The following is a 25,726-nucleotide window of genomic DNA, read 5'->3' on the forward strand; positions in this document are numbered from 1 at the left end:
AGATTGTCAGGGGATACATTCCAGATATGTATAGAAGTTCTCCTTGCCTTGAGCTTGTACATCTATACTCATGTTGTGCCATTTCATCAATTATTAACTTCAAGCCAATTTAAAATCCAATACACATCTGTAAGTTGCCCTGAACCTGCCATTATTATATATCTATAATTTAAAGCTATGCTGCTGTCATTATCTAAGGAATTGATACTGAGTGACAGTGTTGTTTTTGTTTGCAGATGACAAGGGAACAGTATATCTTGGCAACACAACATAACAACCTACAGAGACCTGAAAATCAACAAGTCTATCAAGTAGGAATTTATGGGTGGCGGAAGCGGTGGTTATACTTTTTTGTGCTCCTCCTAATGGTGACAATGATTGTCAATCTTGCATTGACAATATGGATATTGAAAGTAATGAAATTCTCAGTGGTAAGTGCCTGTTGAGTCAAGACTGTTTGATTTTCAGTTCTCCTTATGTTGAAGTTATAGCAGCTTTAGTGAAATACTTTTAAGGATAGTTCATCAGAAACTATAGGCAATTGATAATGGTCATCAACCCATATGTTTCTGTAGATTGCCAATAATTTTGCATGCTGTGTAGGAGGAAATTAAAGTTTGTGCTCTACTTGCTTTCATGACAGGCAATACTATTAGTATACAAAGAGGAGATTTGATGAAGTAATTGCATTGTAATTTATGTCTACTATCTGAAGCAGATCACTTTCATAATTGTATCTATATCACCAGGCACTGCTATCAATATTCTATTTACTCTTAATGTTGGTTTGGTTCTCCTTTTACTGTACACGGCTCAAACCTGACCATAATTCTACGGTTTATGGCAGCACTCATCTACAGTGACCTGGATTTTCCATTCGCATTCATTTAAAGCTGGTAGTAATTACTACAGGCATTAAAATGGAACCTATTACAAAATCTAGGGTAGCATCAGCAGAGAGGCCATTTTATCGAAACAGTGGTAGGGATTTTTTAAAGCCACACTTTCCTGGTATGAACAGTGCAGGCTAGGGGAAGCTGGGGGAAATTAAGAAGGTTGGGTGGGGAGGGGGGAGATTTCATTGAGGAGCAATGCATTCAAAACCCCTTTCATCTCACCTAACCTGAAATCGACACAATCTGCTCTAGAAGTGCAGCGGATCAATTTAAAGGCAAAGTCACCTCCTTCAGGTCCCACACCCCCAATTCCTAACCAGAGTTAAAATCTGGACTGATGAGTGGTCTTAAAATTCCAAAAATATTACACCTGTATGTGATGCTGCCATATGTTAAATGACAGCATTGGAAACAATGAGGCAGAACCTAACATTACATGGTATTTCAAATGACACCGTGAGTGAATTGCCAAACTAAGCAGAGAAAGTAAAAGAACATAAAACATTAACAGAAATGTGTTTTTATCAAAAAGTAGACAATGAAATATAATCTAGACAACAGCAGACAGGCAAAGTAATGGCTCAGATTTTGCTGGAGTCAGACACCTCTCAATGTGCATTGTTGGATAAACTATAACTGCACCCTTCAGCACTAAAAAATTGCCTTGTACATTACTGGATGTGTAAGCTGGTAATTGGTGGCAAGAGCAACGGGCCATCTAGGACCTGAGTGAATGATGGGAAGAATGGTCTGTTTCCTCAAACAATGAGATTTAAGGACTGAGAAAAAAATAGAGGAACAACAAAGGAGGGTGAATTAGAATGGGTGAATTAAAGTCAAATCAGGCACAGAAAGAGAAATAAAGAAAAGAGAAAGAAATATTGGATGAACAGAGATGAAAAGAGAGAGAAAGGAAAAGTAAGAAATATATTTTTTTAAGGGGCGGCATAGTGGTGCAGTGGTTAGCACCGCAGCCTCACAGCTCCAGTGACCCGGGTTCAGTTCTGGGTACTGCTTGTGTGGAGTTTGCAAGTTCTCCCTGTGACCGTGTGGGTTTCTGCTGGGTGCTCTGGTTTTCTCCCACAGCCAAAGACTTGCAGGTTGATAGGTAAATTGGCCATGGTAAATTGCCCCTTGTGTAGGTACGTGGTAGGAGAATTGAGGGAAGGTGAGGATGTGGTAGGGGATTAATGTAGAATTAGTATAAATGGGTGGTTGATGGTCGGCACAGACTCGGTGGGCCAAAGGGCCTGTTTCAGTGCTGCATCTCTCTGTGACTCTAAATGTTCTTAAATCTCTATCAAGAATTTACTACCTGCAAGAATGAAGCTCAACAGTTTAAATGGTTCCCCTTCTGGGCCAGAGAGGATTTTAGGCACTGAATTAACAATTATCATGTCGCTAACTCCAGGCGCTGCTTCACAAACCACTGACCACCTCTAGCAAGTTATAATGATTCGCAACTGGTGCCATATCTCTTCTTCGCTTGAACTTATTACCTGATTTATGGATTAATAATGGCATGCGCCAACTCTGTTATTTTTCCAGTAAGATTTAGGCCAACGTAGAGTGAAGACTCCAAGGTATATTAAAAATAATCCAATAATGCAAATAGGGCACTCAAGAAATAAAATGGAGAAGGGAAAGAATTAAATATCTCATTTGAAAATAAATACCTTGTTTCAATTACTCAAGTGGGGCAGAGACGAAAAATGTCATGAAAGGCACATACCAACAGCGGCGTGCACTCTTAGAGCTGAATTTTACAGACCCCGTCGGGGGTCATGGCAGGGGAGGCTGGAAAATGCCTCTGGGAGAGGCCCACCACTGACTTCAACACCAGGAAGGTCTTGCCCCATATTGCTGGCAGCAGCAAGGCCTCATGGTGCCCCCCCACCCCCACCCCACCGCAGCTAGGCGACGGGAGCCCAATTTAAATATGTAAGTTAATTTTAGTTAATTAATTAATTACCGTTGCACTTCAGCCATCCGTCCCGGAGCAATATTGATGCCGGTGGCTGGCATTCCCGCGCCTTCGGATCCCAGTCCAGGGGTCCGAGGTGGAACACTGGTGGAGAGGGGAGAGCAGGTAAGTTTTTCAGTGCGGGAGGGAGGGGAGCGGGGTCAAACTCATCTCATTGTTGTAGGGGATGGTGGGCAGTGTTACAGCGCACAGTTTATGAACTTTTTGGTGGGATAGGTCAGGTGCACAAGGTGGGGGGAGAGGGCAAGGAGTTAATTCCATTGTTATTGGCGGGGGGGGGGCGGTGGGAGAGGGTCAAGATCAATTTATTTAATTTTATCAAATCAATCTAGCTTTAAATATTTAAGTTGAAATGCAGGGCTCGAAGCCCTTTAAAAATGGCATCTGCACCTACGCAAAGTCATCGGGGTGGGCGGTCCACCCCGGCTATTAAAATGAGCCACCACTCTTAATATCGTGGTGGCTCTGCACCGCGAGGCCCGCGCAGGCACTCCGCCATTGTGTTCGTCCGCAGCGGAAGTATAAATTTCAGCCCTTAGAAAAGTGGAGCTACTTTCATCCCCACATTAACTTATTTGTTAAGTAATTAATCTTTAAATCTAAAATGTTTATTATGCAAACCTGTTTTATTTACTAAATTTCAGATAGTTGTGCTGGTTTTGTGCTTAAAATAGGTGCAACAATAACCAATTTAGCAGGGCAGGGGTCTGCAGCTGATTTTTATGGACATTTGGACCACTGTCAAATTGGTCGGTGCCTTTTTTTAGGCAGTCCTGTCATCACCTGAAATGACTCAGGAGTTTCTTTTAAATATTGAAATGAGGCTTCTACATTCATTTCCAAATCTGACATGTAAATTTGTTCATGTTAGTCAAGTTGGGATGGTATTTCCTTGTCTCCAGCAGCCTAATAAGCAGTCCTTAAAGGGAGCACTTGAGGCTGCTCAAAAAAGTGCCCTAAAACTTTCAAAATTTAGATTTTTGGTGAGTCAGAAGGAGCAGGAGTGTTCTTCTTGGTCTGCAGAACAACCGTGGGCCACCACCTGCCCACCTCATTACCCACCACCAAGCCCAAGACTTACCTGAAGGTCGCATGCTGCACGAACAGCATCTACTTTGGGGCACTAAGGAGTTTAGGGACCAAAGAGTTAACTTGACAGTATTTATATATTCACAAATTCAATGTAATAAAAACAGAACATACTGGAAATGACCAACAGGTCAATTGGTGTCTGAAACAGAAAGGTAGGTTAACATTTTTGGTGTGCCCCTTCATTAGGTGGTTAGGTTGTTCACTCTGTTTCTTGTTCGAACATTTTTTTTATTGAAAGATGCTTTTCTTTGATACTAACACTATCCACTATCAATTTAAGTTTCCCTTATGCTGGTGACTAATAAAATATCCCACAGTTTGCCTGAAAAAATTTGTTAATTTTCCTGGGCTGCATGCCTAGAATTGTGACCCAACAAGGGAGACGTGCCTCGGGCATTAAAATCGACTACTGTGACTATGACCTATGTCTAACTGGCTTTGTCTCCACATGGGACAGCACAACTATTATAGTACAACAATCTTCTTGCATGAGGACACTTTCATCCTCTTTCTTGAGCCCCAGAGATAGTTTGCTGTCACTCGCATTAGCGAGAGTGCAAGGAAATTATAAGTCTAGCAGTAATCCATTTTTACTGATACTAATATATGAACATTCTCAGTTCTGGTAGAATGAATATTGCTTCCTGTTGTCATCAGTGAGTAAATATAGCCCTATGTGTTTATTTGAAGAATGTCAAACACAAGCAACAAAAACTCTTTTCCTGCTGCTGAGAAAATCCAGAGATATTTTTCCGCTGACCTTAATAAATCTCAAACGGTGCCCCTTTCAGAATGTTCCAATAAACATAGACATTTGTGTAAACCTAACTGACATGTTTAACTTTTCTATCAAAATATTAGCAGGGCATATTAAAATAATAGCTGATTAGTCATTCCTGTCATCAACCTGTGTTGATGTGTTTATTATATGTTTTGTGGATTTAGTCATTATGAGCAGAAAGGTTCCTGATATTTACTGTGCTGTGGTATAATGTTGATAGATTGCAGTAAGAGAGTGAGAAACAAACATGCAAAATATTTTTGTCCTTCATTTGCGACCAAGATAAATGTTAGTTTGTGTTTTACTGAGAAGTGTGGTGTTTCTAACAGTAGGGTGCTGGCATAGAACCTGTGATGTAGTAAAGGGTGGTGTGGGGGTCCATAAAATAGTGAGGGAAGGCAGAGGTGGAGTGCCCATCGTCTTCCTGACTCTATTCAATTTTGTCAAGGACGGGGAAGGTCAAAGACTGCCTTCCCACCCAGAGGCCAATTCAGGCCTTTAAGTGGCAAATTGAGGCCCTTAAATGGCCAATTAATGGCCACTTAAGGGTCTCATCCCACCGCCGCTGGCATTTTACCCGCGGCAGGGTGGTGCCTCTGCCATGTGCAAGTTCGCCCAGTACCTCCAGGTGGCCTCTGTAAACTGGTTGGGGTTGGGGTGGGGGGGTGCTGCCCTCCTTCCTGGGCAATCTGTGGCCCACGGAGGGCCACCAGTGGCAACAGCCACCCCTGTGCCACCTCCCTGCCCTCAACAACCCACCCACCCCCACCCCTCGCTAGGGCCTACCTGACTGGACACGGTGAGCTCGCCCCCACTTACCTGTAGTGCAGCTACTCCTGGTCCGGTGACTACTGTAGCTCTGGCAGTAGCCACTGCTCCCAGTGGTGCCTCTGGGACTGCTGAACTGCTGGCCCCCTGACTGGCTGGCAGCTCTTGGAGGTGAGGTCCCCATCTTTAAAGGGACGGGGACCCCATCGCCGGGCAGTTAATTGCCTAAGCACCGTGAGTTGCAGCTGGGGGTGCTTCAAACAGTCAAGGTTCCATTTACCTTTTGACCTGCTGTTGGTATCCCTGCCAGCTGCTTAAAATTCATCCCTATTTCTCATATTTAATAACCTAACCAAAACATTCTGTTGGTTATTTACAACCACATTTGCTGAATATTATACTAAAGGAGGCAGATTTTCAATTAATTACTGAATAGGAGATAACTGTTTTAAATATAATGGTTATGACCAGCTGATCATATGCCAGTCCAGTGGGTTATGTTGTTATGTGTAGGATTTCTATCAAAGATCACTGTTAGAGCTTAATTTTCTATCCATGGACGCATTCCCTTGCTGAATTCCGTATGGGATCCTGGAAGCGATTTTTGAGAAAGCAGACAATTAAGTGGCTGTCTCTGGGAGCCCCGTTCAGTTAAGGATGGTGAGCGGGCTCCCGAGGGCCAATAGGAGCCCCTTCAGCACTGGACGATCAGCAGCCCCACTGTCAGAGGTGGGAGTAGCCGCTGTAGTGGGAGAAAGAGAGGGAGCCTCAAGATGGAGAACGAGGCCACAGCTGCCAGGCTGTCATTGTGGAGGGGCAATCCCTCCACTGGATAACCAGCGGCTGCTGCTATGGCAATCTCACAATCGCAGCCACAGTGTGGGGGCGTGGGGGGAGGGATGGTGTGAAATAAAAATGCAAAATGGAGCGCTGGCTCCCCAGTCTGCTGCCGGGAAGCCACTTCCATTAATCAGCTAGGCTTCAGCCTTGCATGGCAGGGGGCCTGCATGCCGACTGGAAAATTCCAGTCAGCATTAGCACAGTGGCCTCAATAGGTCCATTAATTGGTACAATCGGCTATATCGCTAGTGGGCGGGAAGTCGTCAACTCCACCCCAATCCAGTCTCTTCCAAAATGGGCCAAAGACAGGAACATGCCAGCAGTGGGAAATTGCAGGCCATCACCCTTCATTCCTGCCTCTGCAGCCCTTCCAAAATCCACCCTACAATCAATCCTTGGCTGTTATACCACTGAAGTTCGGAAACTGAGATTTGAAAGGCTACTTATTGAAGGGTCAGTTTTTGTTTATGAACTGAGAGTACTGCATCTTCTCAGAACTAAATGGAGTACATACAGGATTAACAATAATGAACAACTGATTTCCATAATAATAACAGCAAAGGAAACGTTACATACGATGATGCCATTCAGCCATCAAAATTGTTCCTTCCACTAACTATGTGGAACATTTGTGTATCATGGATGCAGCCTTGGTTCAAACATGGACAAAAGAGCTAACCTCGAGGCGAGGTGAGAGTGACTGCCCTTGGTATCAAGGCAGCATTTGACTGAGTATGGCAACAGGGGGAAAACTCTCCGCTGGTTGGAGTCATAACTTTCTAGCGCAAATTAAGATGGTTGTGGTTGTTGGAGCTCCAGGGCATCACTGCAGGAGTTCCGCAGGGTAGTGTCCTAGGCCCAACCATCTTCAGCTGCTTCATCAATGACCTTCCTTCAATCATCAGGTCAGAAGTGGGGATGTTCGCTGATGATTGCACAATGTTCAGCACCATTCGCAACTCCTCAGATACTGAAGCAGTCCGTGTCGAAATGCAGCAAGACCTGGACCATATCCAGGCTTGGGCTGATAAGTGGCAAGTAACATTTGCGCCACACAAGTGCCAGGCAATGACCATCTCCTGAAAAAGGGAATGTAACCATCTCCCCTTGACATTCAATGGCATTGCAATCACTGAATCCCCCACTATCAACATCCTGGGGGTTACCATTGACCAGAAACTGAACTGGAATAGCCATTTATATACTGTGGCTACAAGAGCAGGTCAGAGGTTGGGAATCCTGCAACAAGTAACTCACCTCCTGACTCCCCAAAACCTGCCCATCATCTACAAAGCACAAGTCAGGATTGTGATGGAATACTCTCCACTTGCCTGGATGGGTGCAGCTCCAACAACACTCCAGAAGCTCGACACCATCCAGGACAAAGCAGCTTGATTGGCACCCTATCCACAAACATTCACTCCCTCCACCACCGATGCACAGTGGCAGCAGTGTGTACCATCTACAAGATGCACTGCAGCAACACACCAAGGCTCCTTAGACAGCACCTTCCAAACCAGCGACCTCTACCATCTAGAAGGACAAGGGCAGCAGTTGCATGGGAACACCACCACCTGCAAGTTCCCCTCCAAGTTGCACACCATCCTGACGTGGAACTGTATCCTTCACTGTCGCTGGGTCAAAATCCTGGAACTCCCTTCCTAACAGCAGTGTGGGTGTACCTATCCCACACGGACTGCTGCAGTTCAAGAAGGCAGCTCACCACCACCTTCTCAAGGGCAATTAGGGATGGGCAACAATGCTGGCCTGGCCAGCGATGCCCACATTCCATGAACGAATAAAAAATAGTACTCCCCACAGGGAAATACAGCACAACCCTACAATCTGAATTATTAAGAAATCATACATCTCGCATAAATCTGTGGCATTTCACTTCAAAGGCATTATGCAGATGCAGGGCAAAAAGCGTAATTGAACTAAACTCACCATGCTGAAAGGTTTGCATTTATTTGGCAAGATATTTGTGCCAATCAACAAATATCTTCGACTGAGGAAAAACCATCCAATCAAATTGCTCAATTTCTTTTGAAACGCAGTGTTAAGTTTGGGATTTTTGATCACTTGTCCACAGAAAAGGATGTTGGCATGATTTTTATTCACCTCCAAGTTAAATTCAGCTCTCAAAGGATTAAAACTGCCACAGCAGCCGCAAGATGGGGGTTATTATATTACAGTCAAATGGAGAAGGAAGGGTGGGAGGGAGGGTGGGTGGGTAGATGAGTGAGTGGATGGTTACTGCTCACCTACCACTTTGAACAGAAACAAATAACTCATCCTACATTCAGTGGAATTTTTGTTTCACCACCACCCTCATACTTAAAATCAGGATGGTATTGGGACAAAAATTGCATGTGAAACAGAACCCATGACTTACTTATGATTGTTCACCTATTCTCATTTTGCTGATGGACCTTCCTCTTGGTGGCCAGAGCTCCAATCAGAAATGGGCAGGGGTCTAATGACAAGACAAATTGGGTTCAACTGAGGTCAAAATTCCCAAAGTTATTGTTGCTCAGTCCTAATACCACCTGGTACAAGCCAGGAGATGGCCATTTCAAGCGATATTTAAACTGATCTTGGGCTGCTCTCAGGTAAGACAGTGGAAAGATTTGGGAAACATTTTGCTTCTATTACATGGTGTTTTTTTGCCTACTTAGATCATTTCAAACTGTTTGTAGTGGTTGTGGTATGTTTTGAACTCTTAAGTTCTGGCAATGCACATTTTTTCATGCAAGTCCTTCAACAATTTCATTCTAACAAGACAGAGGAGGAGCAGGAGCAGCAGGAAGCAGGAGAAAACAGAACTGCAGTGTCAGGGATAACAAATAGAGGGAGTAGTGCTGACTGGAATCTTTACCTACCCAACAGACTGTATAGGCTTAGAGAATTATACTTGCAGTTCTCAAAGGAGCAGTGCATAAAGAGGCTTTGTCTAGTGAGGCTGTTTCAGTGTTGTTTCACCTCCTGCAAACAAGACCTGCAACATACTGCAACAGTGAGCTCATTGTAGTAGTCAAGGTCACTGCAGCCCTGAATTTCTTTGCCTCCAACTACTTCGCGGAAGCCACTGAGAATATCAGTAACATTAGTCAGTCTGCAGATCACGCTCACATTAAGCAGGTGACTGATGCCATGTTTGTTAGAGCAAATACCCTCATCACTTACCCCATCGACAACTGGAGACAGCAGGACAGGACAGATTTCAGGTTGCCCCAAGACCACAGTGTCAGTGATTGCAGGTAGTCCTGCAGGCTTTTTCATGCAAGCCTACTTCCTGCCTGAATTGCTAGGGCTTCCATTCTATTAATGCACAATTGGTGCGTGATCTGCAGAAGGGCATCATGCAGCTCTGTCCTCACTTTCCTGGCAGCTGTCATGATGTTTTCATCTTTAATTTGAAATTCAAGCCATTTATCCATTTTCCCACTCTTTATCACTGCACAATAAGTGCACAGAAAGAAGGGTTATTCCTTGTTCATGTGGCTCATGACTTCTCTCAGGAACCCACTCTTGGCAGCTGAACTGCTCTGCATGGCTTGATTAGAACCCTCAATGAGCAGACCATTAAAGTCCTCAAGCAACCATTCCACAGGCTGGAAGGTTGGGTGACTTTCTGCAATGCAGCCTAAAAAGTGTGTCTCATGTGATAATGGTTTGTTGTTTGGTGTAAACCTTCGCTTTGAATAGGGATAATACATGAATCCACCACTGGACATGATGAGGACGAGGACACTGATTGTGTAGAGGATGGTGAGGAAGTGGAAGGACACCAACACTTGATAGCAGTCAGAGCTCTTCGGCAGTAGCTCATTGATTGAAAAGTGCTTCAGCTGAACAATTCCTGGCCCACATGCATTAGCAATCATATCTTCATTCTCCTAGTCCTTCCAGCCTCAAATAAACTCTGTCAGCCCAAAGAACAGCAGTAATATTCATATCAACATACATTGCAAAGTTACCAAATAATACAGGAACACTCAGCAAACAAATATTTCAAAAAGGTTATAATTTTACAGCTTTTACATATGCATGATACTGGTGTGTTCTGTTAAAGTCTATCTGTTTCATCTACTCCAGTGCTCCTATGAGGTGCTTCTCCACTGGCTGCTGCATGGGAAGTGGAAAAGCATTGGTGCTCACTCAAGGGTCCTCTTGAGATGCTCATGGTCATAGACCGCTAGGTGCTGAGGCCTGATAGAACCTGGTTACAGACTCAGTAGCTGCTGAGGCAGTTTTTGCCTAGTTGACTTTCTAGCACCAGGACAGGCATTGGTTGAAGGGATTACTAGGGTCCAGATGTGCTGTCATCCTGACAGATGGCAAATGTTCCATTCCCATTACATGATTGCCTCTGCTATTGAATTGCAGAGTGTCAATGCCATGTCCCTGAAATGCACATAAATTATTGTGGAATCTCCACTGTCTCTGGCATGTAGCAAAAGCTCCCTGGTGCACAGTCCAGTGCAGTGGTGCAGAGAAACTATCTTTCATTAAGAGGCTGGGTCCGCTAAGGTCTACATCTCTGCAGTCTTCAGCTGAACTAGGATGTAAGTTCTGGTGCGCTGTCTCCTGGGCTATCCTTTCAACCTACACCTGCTCCTGCTCATCCATGTTCTGTGAAGTACCTGATGCAGACCACTCTAACACCTAACTACAGAATGCAGGCTATCAGTTTCTGTGCTGGTGCTTAGAAAAGCAAGTGCAGATTTTCTCCCCCTCCATCTGTGCACCTACGAGTCCAAGGATGGCTAAGGATTAGCATGTAGTGGCAAAAATAAGGAGCAGCAGATGAGTGGCAGCGATTTGCAGCACCAGGTTGCCATATTGAATGAGAGAGTTAAGTAGAAAGGGAAAAGTAAGGAAGATGCCTAACCACCCATCTCTATGTGTCCAGCCTGAGAGAAATAGATAACATAGATGATCACTGATTATTTTGTTAGATTTCTGGAGTACAGAACTAAAGAACTTCAGTATGAACATTGAGAGTAGAGAAATCCTTGTTGCTAATCAGTAGTGAATATGAAACATAAAGACCCAACTAAAATAGTTGAAACCATGTCAATTAACAAATTTGAAAAAGAGCAAGTGGAACAAAATGTTTGGGAATATGATCAAGGATAATAAGGATATGTACAACCATCTTATGCTAGATGAAATAAAATTGCTTGCAAACTTATATCAGCTATGGCAGAAGCTGGTCAGGAGAAACACTTTTTTCTAAAAATGTGTTCGGTAGAGTCCACAAATGTGTGTCATCCATGAAAGGAACAAACTAAATTAGCCAAATTACCTTTTCTTGGTCCATGCTGTCTTATACTCTTATTGATAGCTGCATTTTCCAATTAGTCCCAATCAAACCTTGATAGAACTTTTTAAAGGACCTAATTGCTATAGAACGTTTGCTGGGAATAATTCTATGCACACACTTTTCTATGGAGCATTAAATTATTGTAAACTCTGGCCTTACTTGAAACATGTATACCTGACCTCCAAATCTGCAATCACATTAAGGGGAGATTTTGAGGCCTCTGGTGGAAATGGGACAATAGACCCCACGAAAAACGTGAGAAAGAACTTAATTACATAGAAAACATATTCTTAAATTAATAAGCAAAACATGGCAGATAATAGAGCATTTCAGCTTAAATACAGTCAACAGTACAGTATAATATAATTGAGTTCTAATAACTATCCATCTATTTTTCCAAATTGGCATGTTTTGTTCAGGCTATTGCTTGGATTAGAATTCCATGTAATTTATGTGTGGCTGAGAATGGTACTTAAGAATGCAGCGCATGTTTCATTCTTATGCTTGTATCAGATAATTATTTATACTGTTTAAAATTTATACTGTTGAATTGCACTGCACTATTCCATTCACAGTGTTTTCACACTGATACTTTTACTCTTTATATTTAAACAATTGTCCTCTGTTGATTTACAATATTGTATTGAGCAGGACTGTGCATTAGAAATGTGATATTGCAATATGAGCTTTGGGGGTTTATACTTTGAGTTTAAATAGAATTTGCTTTTTTTTTTGCTTTGAAAACAGATGCAAGTAGAGATCCTTCTCATATGCTGTGGATGGCATCACACATTGCATGGTTTAATTGCTCAATAATCTGATTTTATCAATTCATTTATGACTACCTTGCACATACATGGGCGGCAGCATCTTGTATATTGTACTAGCAGTGATTTAATGGGATATAGAACAGTACAGTAGTAGAAGAACGAAGAGCTCTTTCCACAACCAACATGCCTTAGGTCTGACTGATGGTGCTAGATGACTCTTGATATGGCACTGATTTCTATTTTAAAAATTGCTATTTAATGTTCTTTAGTGCAACTAATCCATGAGGATTAATGTTCTTTACCACCCTCAAGGATTTTCAGCATATTTGCATTCAAATCATCCTTCCAGTTTATTGAGATTGTGTCTCAGGTATTGCATGACTTCTTGAATCAGTTGTGCAAGATTTTGGAGTCATCTGGTGTTAATTAGTCAAAGGTAAATTAAATGTAAAATAAGTTTTAATTTTTATTTAAAAATAGCATTAATGGCTGAAGTTGATAGCTGATGTTTGAATGGACCTGGACATGAGGGACTGAATTCTGTAGGCCTGCCGCCAAAATTGGCGACGGGCAAAAAAAATAGTGGCCCACACACCAAAGAGCCGCCGCAATTCCAAGCACAGCAGATCATTTTAATAGCGAGAGCGGGCCGCCCCCTCCCCCCACCACCCCCCTGATCACGTGGAGGCGGTGGGCTGTCTGTCCCCGTCAATGGCACCAGCTGCCTGTGCTCAGGCGCTGATGCCTTTTTTAAAGGGCTGTCAGCCCTACTGGTAAATTTAAATCTTTAAAGTGAAATGGTATTGAAAAAATATCTCTCTTTCTTTTGCCCTTTCCCACACCCCAATAAAAATTATTTGCCCTTTCCCCCTCGCCAAAATACTTACCTTTACTATCTGACCTACCCACCTCCCCCCCCCACCCCGCCAAACTGCACAAACTTTAAACTATGACCCTTTCCACAATCCCCTACACCCGTGACATTCATTTGACTGCCACCCACTCGCCACCGCACCAGTGTTGCACCTCGTTTCCCCAGACGGGGATCTGAAGGCGCGGCAGTGCCAGCTGCCGGGATAAAGATCGCGGTGGCACTTCAGGAGGCAACGGGAAAGTCATTACTGCAGGTAAGTTAATTTATTTAAGTATTTAAATTACGATCCCGTCGCCAAGCTCTGGGGGTGGGGACTGCTACGAGGCCTTGGCTCTGCTGGCAATATCGGTACGGGCCCTGCTGGCGTCGAGATCCATGGCAGGCCTCATCCGGGGCAATCTTCCTTCCCCCCACCCCCCACCCCCACCATGGTCCCGATGTTGAGGTCTCTATAAAATCCAGCCTGAGAACTCTTTGACGTATTTTGTTTATGCAGTTTGTTCTTTATTGTTCTAGAACCTAAGGTTGAGGGGTGATTTAATTAAGGTGTTTAACATGATATTGGAATTCAATAGGGTAGATGCATCATTTCCTGTGGTGGAGGAATTCAGAAGTTAGAGGTCAACTATTTAGGAGTGAAATCAGGAAGATCTTTCATTGCAAATGAAATCTGAAACTTGCTCCCTCAAAAGGCTGTGGATGCTGGTTCAATTGAAATTTTCAAATCTGAAATTGATAGAGAGCAAAGGTGAATACATGAAGTTGAGGTATAGATCAGCCATGATCCAACTGAATGGAAGAAAAGGTTCAAGGGGCTGAATGGCCTATTCCTGATTCTATGTTCCTATTTTCCTTTGATTCTGTTTAAGCTGACAATATTCCAACATGAAAAACAAAAGCTTTGTCATACTTTATAAACAGAAGCTGCGTAAAGGGAGCATAATGAACAGCACCGTTACTAGCATTTTAATCAACCCTAATTCTGCTTTGCATAAATAAGAGAAATGTTTTCTATTAGTTATTTATGGTTATCACTCTTCTAGAATATATTTATGTAAAATTGTAGATTACAGAATGTCTATGTACTTCATATGTTGCATTCTCTCCTTCCTGCCTGTGCATTGGTGCTTTAAGCTGGAGTACAGTTTGCGCTGACTGACCCCACCCTTTAAGCCTGGGAGCTCATCTGTCATGGCCGAGTGAACTAGGACGGCAGCAGCAAGGTCTCCAAGCTGTAGTTTTGGATTCAGAGTTTCCCCTCTCCTAGGTGGGTTGCTGACCAAGGCTTGAAGGGACCCTCCTTCCCTTGCGACTTTATCCAAAGCTGGTATAACAACAACCATAGTTCACGCAATATGGGGTGGCACGCCTTTTGTCCAGAACTTCAGCCGCTTGGAATCCTTCCACCCTGGCCGTTATCTTTATCAAGAAAGTCATCCGCCCAGGTGGTGTCGTGTTCATCATTTCACCTCTCATGCCACATACAAACAAAAAAGTATGAGAATACAAATAACCAGTGTGTTCTGTCTGTTGACTGTTATGGAGCATGTTCACAAAGAACAATGGATTATTTATGGATCTTTTCAATAGCTGATGGAATTGAATAGTCTGCATTTTTCAAACCCAATCTTTTTAAAAAGTAAACCACAAAGGTGAAAATTAGATTATAGAAAATGTAAATGGTAGATGGATCCAACCCAGTGAAACATGAAAGAGAGGTGCAGGGTAAATCCAGGAAAGCTGCCTTCTTGATCCAACTGAATAGCTTACTTGGCCACTTTAGAGGGCAATTAGGAGTCAGCCATGTTGGTGTGTGACTGAAGTCACATGTTGATTAGATCAGACAGGAATAGCAGTTTTCCTTCCCTAAAGGACATTGGTGAACCTGTTGGATCTTTACAACAATCTGGAAGCTTCATAATCACTTTAACAGAAATTATTTTTTTTAAAAAACAGCATACTTTTTAAAATTAGATTCAAATTTACAAAATGCCATGGTGGAATTTTTACTCGCATTCTCTGGATTGCTAGGACAGTAACATAACCAATCCAATACATAGATCCTTGCCAACTGATGTCTATTATTATTGTCATCCATTCTATGAAATCTGACTTATTGTGACTAGAAGATCTGGAGGCTGCAGTAGCTAATTAACATGGGGCATTCCTTTTGTACGTGAAGAGGAAGCAATGGCAATATTTGGCTTCAACTCTGACCTGAGTGTTGGTGGTGGAGACATGGGAGTTTCTGTGTCTTAAGAGGGCTCATGAGCATGTCTATCTTTTCATATTTAACGTTTCTGTGTATTCTTCAATCCCTTCAACATCTACCCTTTCCCTCATTAGAGATCCACAAAGTAGCTGCTTAAGATTGAATGCTACTTAATGCACCCCAAAGGGTTGCTTTTTGCTCTTGAGGGTGCAAACCAAAAACTAGAGGAGAAGATTGCAGAAGATCAATGCCTTGCAGTTCCCTGTACTCTGGTAACACAGATGATCACTCACCCACTCTTTATTTCACCCTTCCCTTGATACTCAGTAGCCCAGAGGCACCTGATCAGATGATATAGATGAAGAATTGGCAACTCACCAAGGCTCCTTCAACAGCACCTTCCAAACCCGCGACTTCTGCCAACTAGAAGGACAAGGGCAGCAGATGCATGGGAACACCACCACCTGCAAGTTCCCCTCCAAGCCACATACCATCCTGACTTGGAACTATATCGCCATTCCTTCACTGTCACTGGGTCAAGATCCTGGAACTCCCTTCTTAACAGCACTGTGGGCATACCTACCCCACATGGACTGCAGCGGTTCAAGAAGGCAGCTCACCACCACCTTCTCAAAGGCAATTAGGGATGGGCAATAAATGTAGCCAGCTACACCCACATCCCCCAAATGAATAAAAAAAAAGACAGAAGTCTCAGGATACACATGTGAAAGTGTTGCACTTGAAAGGAGGCAGAACCTGGCTGGAGAGCAAACAGATGGTAGTCTCAAACATCCTGACATGCAGAGTAGGATCTAGCAATACATCAGACATATTTAGGTTTTGAGAGGCCTTTCCCAAGATTTGTGGCAAATAACTTGGGCAGAGGTAGAATCTGTTGCCTTGCTGTGCACTCACATCTGACAGGGTTTCCACTTATTGCATGGCAGGTTAGAGAAACTGACAGCTGCAGGAGTATTTACAAACTTTTCCCTGCTTTGTGAAAGATCTAGGCAAGTCAGTAAACACAACGTAGAATCATTGAATGAATCACTGCAGATCTTGGGCAGTCAACTGAAGATGTCACTGTCAATTGGATGTTAAAATAAACAGCTTGTAACAACTAAGGTATGTCTGGCTGAATCTTTGTTTCTGATTCTGTGAGGTCTGTTTCCCAATGATCGCTGGTTAGCAGAATCCTGTGGCCCATGGGAAGTTACATAGAAACATAAGAAATAGGAGCAGGGGAAGCTATTTGGCCTGTCGAGCATGCTCCGCCATTCAAACAGATTGTGGCTGATCATCTATCTCCACACCATTTTTCCCCATTATCCCCATTCCCTTGATGTCATTAGTATTCAGAAATCTATTGATTTCTGTCTTGAATATGCTCAATACTTGAGCTTCCACAGCCCTCTGGGGTAGAGAATTCTAAAGATTCACCAGCCTCTGAGTAAAGATAAACTTCCCCATCTCAGTCTTAAATAGCCTGGCCCTTATTCTGAGACTGTGTCTCCTGGTTCTAGACCCACCAGACAGAGGAAACATTCTACCCACATCTGCCCTGCCATGCCCTGGAATAATTTTGTAAGCTTCAATGTGATCACCTCTTATTCTTCAAAATTCTAGAGAATGCAGGCCCAGTTTCTGCAATCTCTCCTCATAAGACAATCCTGCCATCCCAGGGATTAGTCTGGTGGACCTCCGTTGCACTCCCTCTATGGAAAGTATATCCTTCCTTAGATAAGGAGACCAAAACTGTACACAGTACTCCAGGTGTGGTCTCAGCAAAGCTGTATGTAATCACAGCAAGACATCTTTACACTTGTACTCAAATCCCCTTGCAATGAAGGCCAACATACCATTTGCCTTCCTAATTGCTTGCTATATCTGCATACTAGCTTTTAGTGACTAATGAACAAGGACACCCAGGTCTCTTTGGACATCAACCCTTCCCAACCTCTCACCACTTAAGAAATACTCTGTCCTTTTGTTTTTTCTACCAAAGTGGATCACTTCACACTTATTCACATTATATTCCATCTGCAATGTTCTTGTCCATTCAATTAGCCCGTCCAAATCCCCTTGAAACCTCCTTGCATCCTCCTCACAACTTACATTCCCACCTAATTTTGTGTCATCAGCAAATTTGGAAATATTACATTTGATACTCACATCCGAATTATTTATATGGATTGTGAACAGCTGTGGCCCAAGTACTGATCCTTGCGGTACCCCACTAGTAACAGCCTGCTATCCTGAGAATACTACCTTTTTATTGAAACAAATTTTTCTCAGTTCCTCAGTTTTGCAAATCCCTTGGTTCCCTAATATTTCTAGGATATTTTCTGTATCTTCCTCCATGAAGACAGACACAAAGTAATTGTTTAGTCTCTCTGCCATTTCCCCATTCTCCAGCACAAATTCTCCCGTCTGTGCCTGTAATGGACCCACATTTGTCTTTGCTAATCTTTTCTTTTTCACATACCTAAAGTTGCGTTTACAGTCCACCTTTATGTTTCTAGCTAGCTTGCATCCATTATCTCTATTCCCTTTCTTTAGCATTTTCTTGGTCCTCCTTTACTGGATTCTAAATTTCTCCCAATCCTTGGGCTTACCACTTTTTCTGGCAACCTTATAAGCCACTTCCTTTGTTCGAATGTAATCTTTAACTTCTATTGTTATGCACATTTGATTCATCTTTCCTGTTGGGTTTTTGTGTCTTAGAGGAATGCAGATTTGTTGTAAACCGTGTAATACTTCTTTAAATACTAGCCATTGCCTGTCTACCGTCAAATCGTTTAATGTATTTTCCCAATCCACCATAACCAACTTTCCCCTCATACCTCCATAGTTTCCTTTGTTCAGATTCAAGACCCTAGTTTCAAAATGAACTATATCTCTTTCAAACTTAATGTAAAATTCTATCATATTGTGGTCACTATTTCCCAATGGCTCCTTTTTAGCAGGCTATTAATTAGCCCTTTCTCATTACATAATACTGAATCTAAAATGGCCTGATCCCTAGTTGGTTCCTCAACATACTGCCCCAGAAACCCATCTCGTACTCAATTCAGGAATTCATCCTCCACAGCATTAGTGTTAATTACGTTTATCCAGTCTATATGTAAATTGAAGTTGCCCATTATTACTGCATTGCCAAGTTGGTATGTGTTCCTGAGAAGCTGATCCCCCTCATGGCAATAGCAATAATCCATGAGCTCCTCCCAGAAGTCTTCTCCTCTGCAGGGCCCAATTGCCAAGCAGCCTGTCCTATGTCCATCCTAGGAATTGTGAGTACTTGTAGAATGGACTTAATGATATTCAGTTGAATTTCTCTCAGGAATTTAAAGGGTCATAATATCTTGAGCAGTCATCTTTATCTCAGACCTCAGGGGCTGTGGAAAAAATAGGAGTGTGCTGATAGAATAGACAAAAGTGTGGTCGCAATAGGTGAGCACAGTATCAAAACCAAGTAACATTTTTGTTAATAACTGCAATAAGTCACTGGGATGTTTGATATAAAGACCACTTGGTGTTTGGTTCTCTTCTATAACATGGAGAGCAGGTAATATGCAGGATTAGGATGTGATGGCAAACTGGGAGGAACAAAGATTTTGCTTAGACCATAGCAAGTTTGGTGAGTGGAGGCAGAACTTTGATGGGTTGGAACTTTGAAATAATAGAGCTCTATTCATCTGTGAAGGAGTCTCAAATGAATCTATCTCTCAGGTGTCTACAAGCACTTGCTCTGAACCAGCTTCCTGTTCTTCATGGTCCTGAACATCAGCATCAGGCTCTCTAATGTCCACTGGACATCTACCATTGACCCTTCACAGATTGTAAAGCATACAACATGCAATTACAGTTCACAAAATGCTGCTGGGAATATACTGCAGGACACCTCTGGACTTATGGTTTGCTAAATTCTTACTCTTGACTTCATGTGTGCTTCATTATTGTGCTCCTCTGGTCTACAAAGCACTGTCATGAGCATGAGAGTAGTCAGTTTCCCTAAATGCACAGCAGCCATTCTGAATAATGGCACAACGCTTCCAATTGTTTCTACTGTTTATATGAATCCCAGGTGCTTTTAAGTTCTGCAATGAACATAACTAATGAAATGAAGTTTGTGTAGCTACTTACATTCCCCACTTGCTGATTTTCTCCTCAGACCTATGTATTTGGTTTGATTACTCTGGCGCAATGAGTATAATGTTTATACAGAAAAAAATGTGAAGAATTCATTCTTCATCTTATTTTTTATGTTTATACAAGACACTCATTTTCTTGATTTCTAATAATTACTTCCTTGAGTGTCTTTGTCTGCAATAGTTTACTAGCAATACACAGGTATGCAGGAGGAAGCAAGGTTTACAACAGCAAACAAAAACAAGAAATGCTGGAATCACTCAGCAGGTCTGGCAGCACCTGTGGAAAGAGAAGCAGAGTTAACGTTTCAGGTCAGTGACCCTTCTTCGGAACTGACAAATATTAGAAAAGTCACAGGTTATAAGCAAGTGAGGTGGGGGTGGGGCAAGAGATAACAAAGGAGAAGGTGCAGATTGGACCAGGCCACATAGCTGACCAAAAGGTCACGGAGCAAAGGCAAACAATATGTTAATGGTGTGTTGAAAGACAAAGCATTAGTACAGATTAGGTGTGAATACACTGAATATTGAACAGCAGCAAGTGCAAACCTGAAAAAAAAACCTGAAAAAAACAGTGGGTAAGCAAACTGAACAAACTAAGATGAAATGAAATAAATGCAAAAAAAGATTGTAAAAAATGTAAAAAAGAATGTAAAAAAAAGGAAGAAAAAATAACTAAGAATGAAAGTAAAATGGGGGGCTGTCATGCTCTGAAATTATTGAACTCAATGTTCAGTCCAGCAGGCTGTAGTGTGCCTAATCGGTAGATGAGATGCTGTTCCCCGAGCTTGCGTTGATGTTCACTGGAACACTGCAGCAATCCCAGGACAGAGATGTGAGCATGAGAGCAGGGGGGAGTGTTGAAATGGCAAGCTACCGGAAGCTCAGGGTCCTGCTTGCGGACTGAGCGGAGATGTTCCGCAAAGCGGTCACCCAGTCTGCGCTTGGTCTCCCCAATGTAGAGGAGACCACACTGTGAGCAGCGAATACAGTATACTACATTGAAAGAAGTACGAGTAAATCGCTGCTTCACCTGAAAGGAGTGTTTGGGGCCTGGGATAGTGAGGAGAAGGGAGGTAAATGGGCAGGTATTACACCTCCTGCGATTGCAGGGGAAGGTGCCCTGGGACGGGGACGAGGTGGTGGGGGTAATGGAGGAGTGGACCAGGGTGTCGCGGACGGAACGATCCCTTCGGAATGCTGACAGGGGAAGGGAGGGGAAGATGCGACTGGTAGTGGCATCACGCTGGAGGTGGCGAAAATGGCGGAGGATGATCCTTTGGATATGGAGGCTGGTGGGATGAAAGGTGAGGACAAGGGGAACACTGTCACGGTTCTGGGAGGGAGGGGAAGGGGTGAGGGTAAAGGTGCGGGGAATGGGTTGGACACGGTTGAGGGCCCTGTCAACCACAGTGGGGGGAAATCCTCGGTTGAGGAAAAAGGAGGTCATATCAGAAGCACCGTCATGGAAGGTAGCATCATCAGAGCAGATGCGTCGGAGACGGAGAAACTGGGAGAATGGAATACTCAGCAGGTCTGGCAGCATCTGTGGAAAGAGAACTCAGCAGGTCTGGCAGCATCTGTGGAAAGAAAAGCAACAGCAAATCCTGACAAACACTATGGGCTGAATCCTTGTTCACCTCCTGATGGCAGGTTTCGTGGCGCGGGGGTCCGGAGAATCAGAGCGGAACCTCCCGCCATGGAACCCGATGCTGGGAGTGCCGGTTCTGATGCTCCCAGGGGCGGGATAGGCTGACGGCGACCTTCCCACGCAGAGGCCAAATTAGGCCCTTAAGTGGCAGCAGCGGGGGCGGTGGGGGGAGGGGGGGTGGGAGAAGAGGGTCCTCCCCATGCGGGGAGAATGCTTTTGAAAATGAGGCGCCCACACCGTTGGATTGGTGGGGGGGGGGGGTGGGGGTTGGGGGGTGCCCTCTGTCGTGGGCAATTTGTGGCCCATGGAGGACCTCCATCAGGAACCAATTCCATTCCCTTCACTCCGGGACGTCCCACCATCTGGACCGAACGCCCGCCCCCTACCCTACCTCACCGGACCTTCTGGACTGGTCCCGGCGACCCCGCCTCACCTACCTCTGGTCTGGGGTTCCACCGATGGGCCTGTCCAAGGCCTCTGCAGTACCGGCAGTGGCCACCACTTCTGGTGGCGCTGCTGATACTGCTGAGCTGCTGGTCCTGTGATTGGCCAGCAGTTCTTGGGGGCAGGATCCCTGTCCCTATTAAGTCTTTAAAGGAATGGGGATCCCGCCTCCTTAAACTTTCAACCCAAAAGACCAGAGAATCGCTCCAGTGGGCTGACAAAATGCAGAAGCGGGGTTCCTCCTGCCTTTTCAGCCTGGTACCAGGAGCCCGCTTCCTGCACAAAATCCAGCGCTATGAATAGAAGATCTTGTCAATCAAGAAAAATAACAAGTTTTGATCAGAAAATGTGCCCTGCTATCTGGAGCCTGCAGTCTGGTGACTCTGTTTTGCTGAGAGTGATGGCTCTGGAAACTTCCATAGGCTCAAGCTTGAGGCATCTTGCAAAGATTTTTTTTTTAGATTTAGAGATACAGCACTGAAACAGGCCCTTCGGCCCACCGAGTCTGTGCCGACCATTAACCACCCATTTATACTAATCTTACACTAATCCCATATTCCTACCACATCCTCACCTGTCCCTATATTCCCCTACCACCTACCTATACTAGGGGCAATTTATAATGGCCAATTTACCTATCAACCTGCAAGTCTTTTTGGCTGTGGGAGGAAACCGGAGCACCCGGAGGAAACCCACACAGACACAGGGAGAACTTGCAAACTCCACACAGGCAGTACCCAGAATTGAACCTGGGTCGCTGGAGCTGTAATGGAAGGTAATGGAAAACATTGGCCTGAATTTTATCAGGGTTATGGGGACCCCGGCGTCGGGGCGAAAAGGTGGTTCAGAGCTGCACTTGCCTGCAGTTTGACCTACTTGGCAATTTTACCACAGGCGGCCTCCTAATTGCCTGCCTGTGAGCCTGCTGTCCACTTAAGGATGAAGGGCACGCTCCTGATGCAGCTCTGTAGCCTCACCGGGAGAGATGGTCACTGCTGAGGTATGCAGGAGACCTCGGGAGCTAGGCCGGTAAATAAAAATAAAATAATCACGGTGACCTGTGTCAGAGGGGAAACCCCTCTGGGGAGATTGTTGCCGCTGCGGCTTCCCTGTTCGTGGCTCCACCTTTGTGCCATGGTGACTGGTGTTCTGGCTGCCACAGGGAAACCGCCTCCATTTAGCTGGCAGCCTCCCCACACAGTGGGAGGTCGCCCCGCCATCGGCAAAATGCCAATGGCATTGTAAAATAGCCCCCAACTTGGCCTTTAATTATGGTAATGGTGGAGAGCCTCTCCACTTCAGGTCCTGCTGCTGGGAAAAGCCTTAGTGGCAGGGCCAAGTTGGGGAGCCGAAGTGACATGGCTCCCTGTAATTTCCCCAGCCTGTCCCCAAGGGCCGATAAAATCCTGGCCATTGTTGCAAGCAGTTAAAGTGTAGCAATTGCTGTGCATTGATGAATTTAATAGCTTTCTTTTAACGTTTTATGTTTTCGTTATGTTACAGAAGTTATTTTGAACAATAAATCATCAGCTTAGTGGAAAACCCAAAATGGAGGCTGAATGAAAGAAAGGAAAATTTGCACTTGTGTAGAGAAAGGATTTAAAAAATATATCTTGAACAATTTGATTACCTGGCTGCCTTTGTTGTTGGTAGCTGTTACTGTGTGCCCATTTTTATTTTAAGCCTGTTTGAATTTCACGTCTGATAATTTTCATTCTAGCTTGCTATATACTGATTGATGCTGACCCTACCTGATTGTTTGTGGTTTGTCACGGTTTTCTGAAATTTAAGTCAAATGGATACAAGTGTGACACATTGTTTGAAAGTGGTACATGTGTAGCCTCTTCCATGATAGCTGAAATATAATGGATAAGATGTATACTAGACACCTAGAAAATGGTTCACACCCTAACAAGGTAGGACCTCAGCAATGAACATGACTGTCACAATGAAGCTGATGCACAAGAGAACTACACGAAAATGGTTCTCCTGCTTCATTTGGAAATGATGCTGGGGTTTCTAATCACACCCGAAAAGGTAGTGTACCATTCACAAAGCGGAGAAAGTCTGCAGGTGGGGACATTGGCACTGGTGTGTTTGTGGAAGGAGGAGATTGAGGGTGGGGGGAGGGGTATGAGCACTGGCCAGCAACGGCCAAAATTTCATTGTGGATTCAGCAGAAGCACATTTACTCCTCATGCCTCCACATTCAGTTACGCTAAAATTTCCTTTACTTACCATTTTGGTGACAGCCTGCAGCTGGCCCACTAACGACTGATGTTTTAGCTGCTTTAAGCTTGAGAAAATTGACCACAGCATGCATGGCGTGAAATATCAGGCTAGAATATGTGTCCAAAACTCTGGATTGCAGCTTACCCTTCACAAACTTCTGGCTCAGAGATGAGAGCGCTACCACTTAGACAAGGATGACACTGGTTTATGGAGATGTCAATTAAGACACTGTTGATATCTGCCGCTGATATTTTATGTTTCTGGAGAGTCTCTTTCTTTATACTTTAAAGTGTGACACAGAAAATTAAGTGTGACATCTGGAGTGGGTGACAAAGAAATGTGAGGGACAGGAAACCTGTTGCTACTGCTTTGATAATTCTTTCTTTTTCTTTTGGGCCTCCTTATCTCGAGAGACAATGGATACGCGCCTGGAGGTGGTCAGTGGTTTGTGAAGCAGCGCCTGGAGTGGCTATAAAGGCCAATTCTGGAGTGACAGGCTCTTCCACAGGTGCTGCAGAGAAATTTGTTTGTTGGGGCTGTTGCACAGTTGGCTCTCCCCTTGCGCCTCTGTCTTTTTTCCTGCCAACTACTAAGTCTCTTCGACTCGCCACAATTTAGCCCTGTCTTTATGGCTGCCCGCCAGCTCTGGCGAATGCTGGCAACTGACTCCCACGACTTGTGATCAATGTCACACGATTTCATGTCACGTTTGCAGACGTCTTTATAACGGAGACATGGACGGCCGGTGGGTCTGATACCAGTGGCGAGCTCGCTGTACAATGTGTCTTTGGGGATCCTGCCATCTTCCATGCGGCTCACATGGCCAAGCCATCTCAAGCGCCGCTGACTCAGTAGTGTGTATAAGCTGGGGGTGTTGGCCGCTTCAAGGACTTCTGTGTTGGAGATATAGTCCTGCCACCTGATGCCAAGTATTCTCCGAAGGCTTTCTTTATACTTTAAAGTGTGACACAGAAAATTAAGTGTGACATCTGGAGTGGGTGACAAAGAAATGTGAGGGACAGGAAACCTGTTGCTACTGCTTTGATAATAGTATTTAGATAAATAGATGAAGGAAGTTGTAAATCACAAATAATTCTTTCAAGACAACAAAGCTCTTTGAAAGTACATCAATCGAATTCTGTAACACTTGATTCTTGTGATGTTGTTGAATTCTGACAAGTTGCATTCACAGTTGTTAGTTATATAGTCCAACAGCACAGGAAGAGCTGTTTACCTATAGAGAAACACATACCTTTAACTGTTACGACCAGGTGTGAAAGGTATCCAGGGGTCTGTTACTGTCGTCACCTGGTCTTATTGTAACAGGGTTTAATTTTAAACACTCTGTGTTTTGAGGTCCCCCTTTGTGAATCCTTGTTCACAGCTTTCCAATTATAAGGCAAAGAAATGAGCATAAACAGGCTTTCTTTGGTTTAAAGGAGAAAAATGAAATTTATTGAACCTTAAATTTAAACTCTAATACAGTTAACGCCTATGGATATATGATGCGCCCATGCTAGCATGCACATGTGATACACACATGCAAATAGGGACAGAAAAAGAAGAAAAATAAAATGGAGGCAGTCTCTAAAAGGGGGTTTCTTGTTACTGTTTCTGTGTTACCAGCTTGCTGTAGAGTCCTTGATTGTGGACAGCTCTTATTTTTCGTTGGGGCTCAATATTCTTCTTAAACCTTGCTCACTGT

The 25,726-nt window shown here is 43.9% G+C and overlaps 1 protein-coding gene across 1 annotated transcript in view; it reads left to right on the plus strand.

Moving 5' to 3' along the window:
• Nucleotides 1-236: 236 nt before the first annotated feature.
• The window catches only part of LOC137371861 (zeta-sarcoglycan), a 580,156-nt gene continuing 554,666 nt past the window's right edge, over nucleotides 237-25,726 (plus strand). The window contains exon 1 of the mRNA XM_068034825.1: nucleotides 237-431. Coding sequence (XP_067890926.1) covers nucleotides 237-431 — 195 coding nt within the window. The remainder of the gene's footprint in view (nucleotides 432-25,726) is intronic.

Source organism: Heterodontus francisci, chromosome 1 (assembly GCF_036365525.1).
Source record: "Heterodontus francisci isolate sHetFra1 chromosome 1, sHetFra1.hap1, whole genome shotgun sequence".
In the NCBI taxonomy this organism is placed as follows: Eukaryota; Metazoa; Chordata; class Chondrichthyes; order Heterodontiformes; family Heterodontidae; genus Heterodontus; species Heterodontus francisci.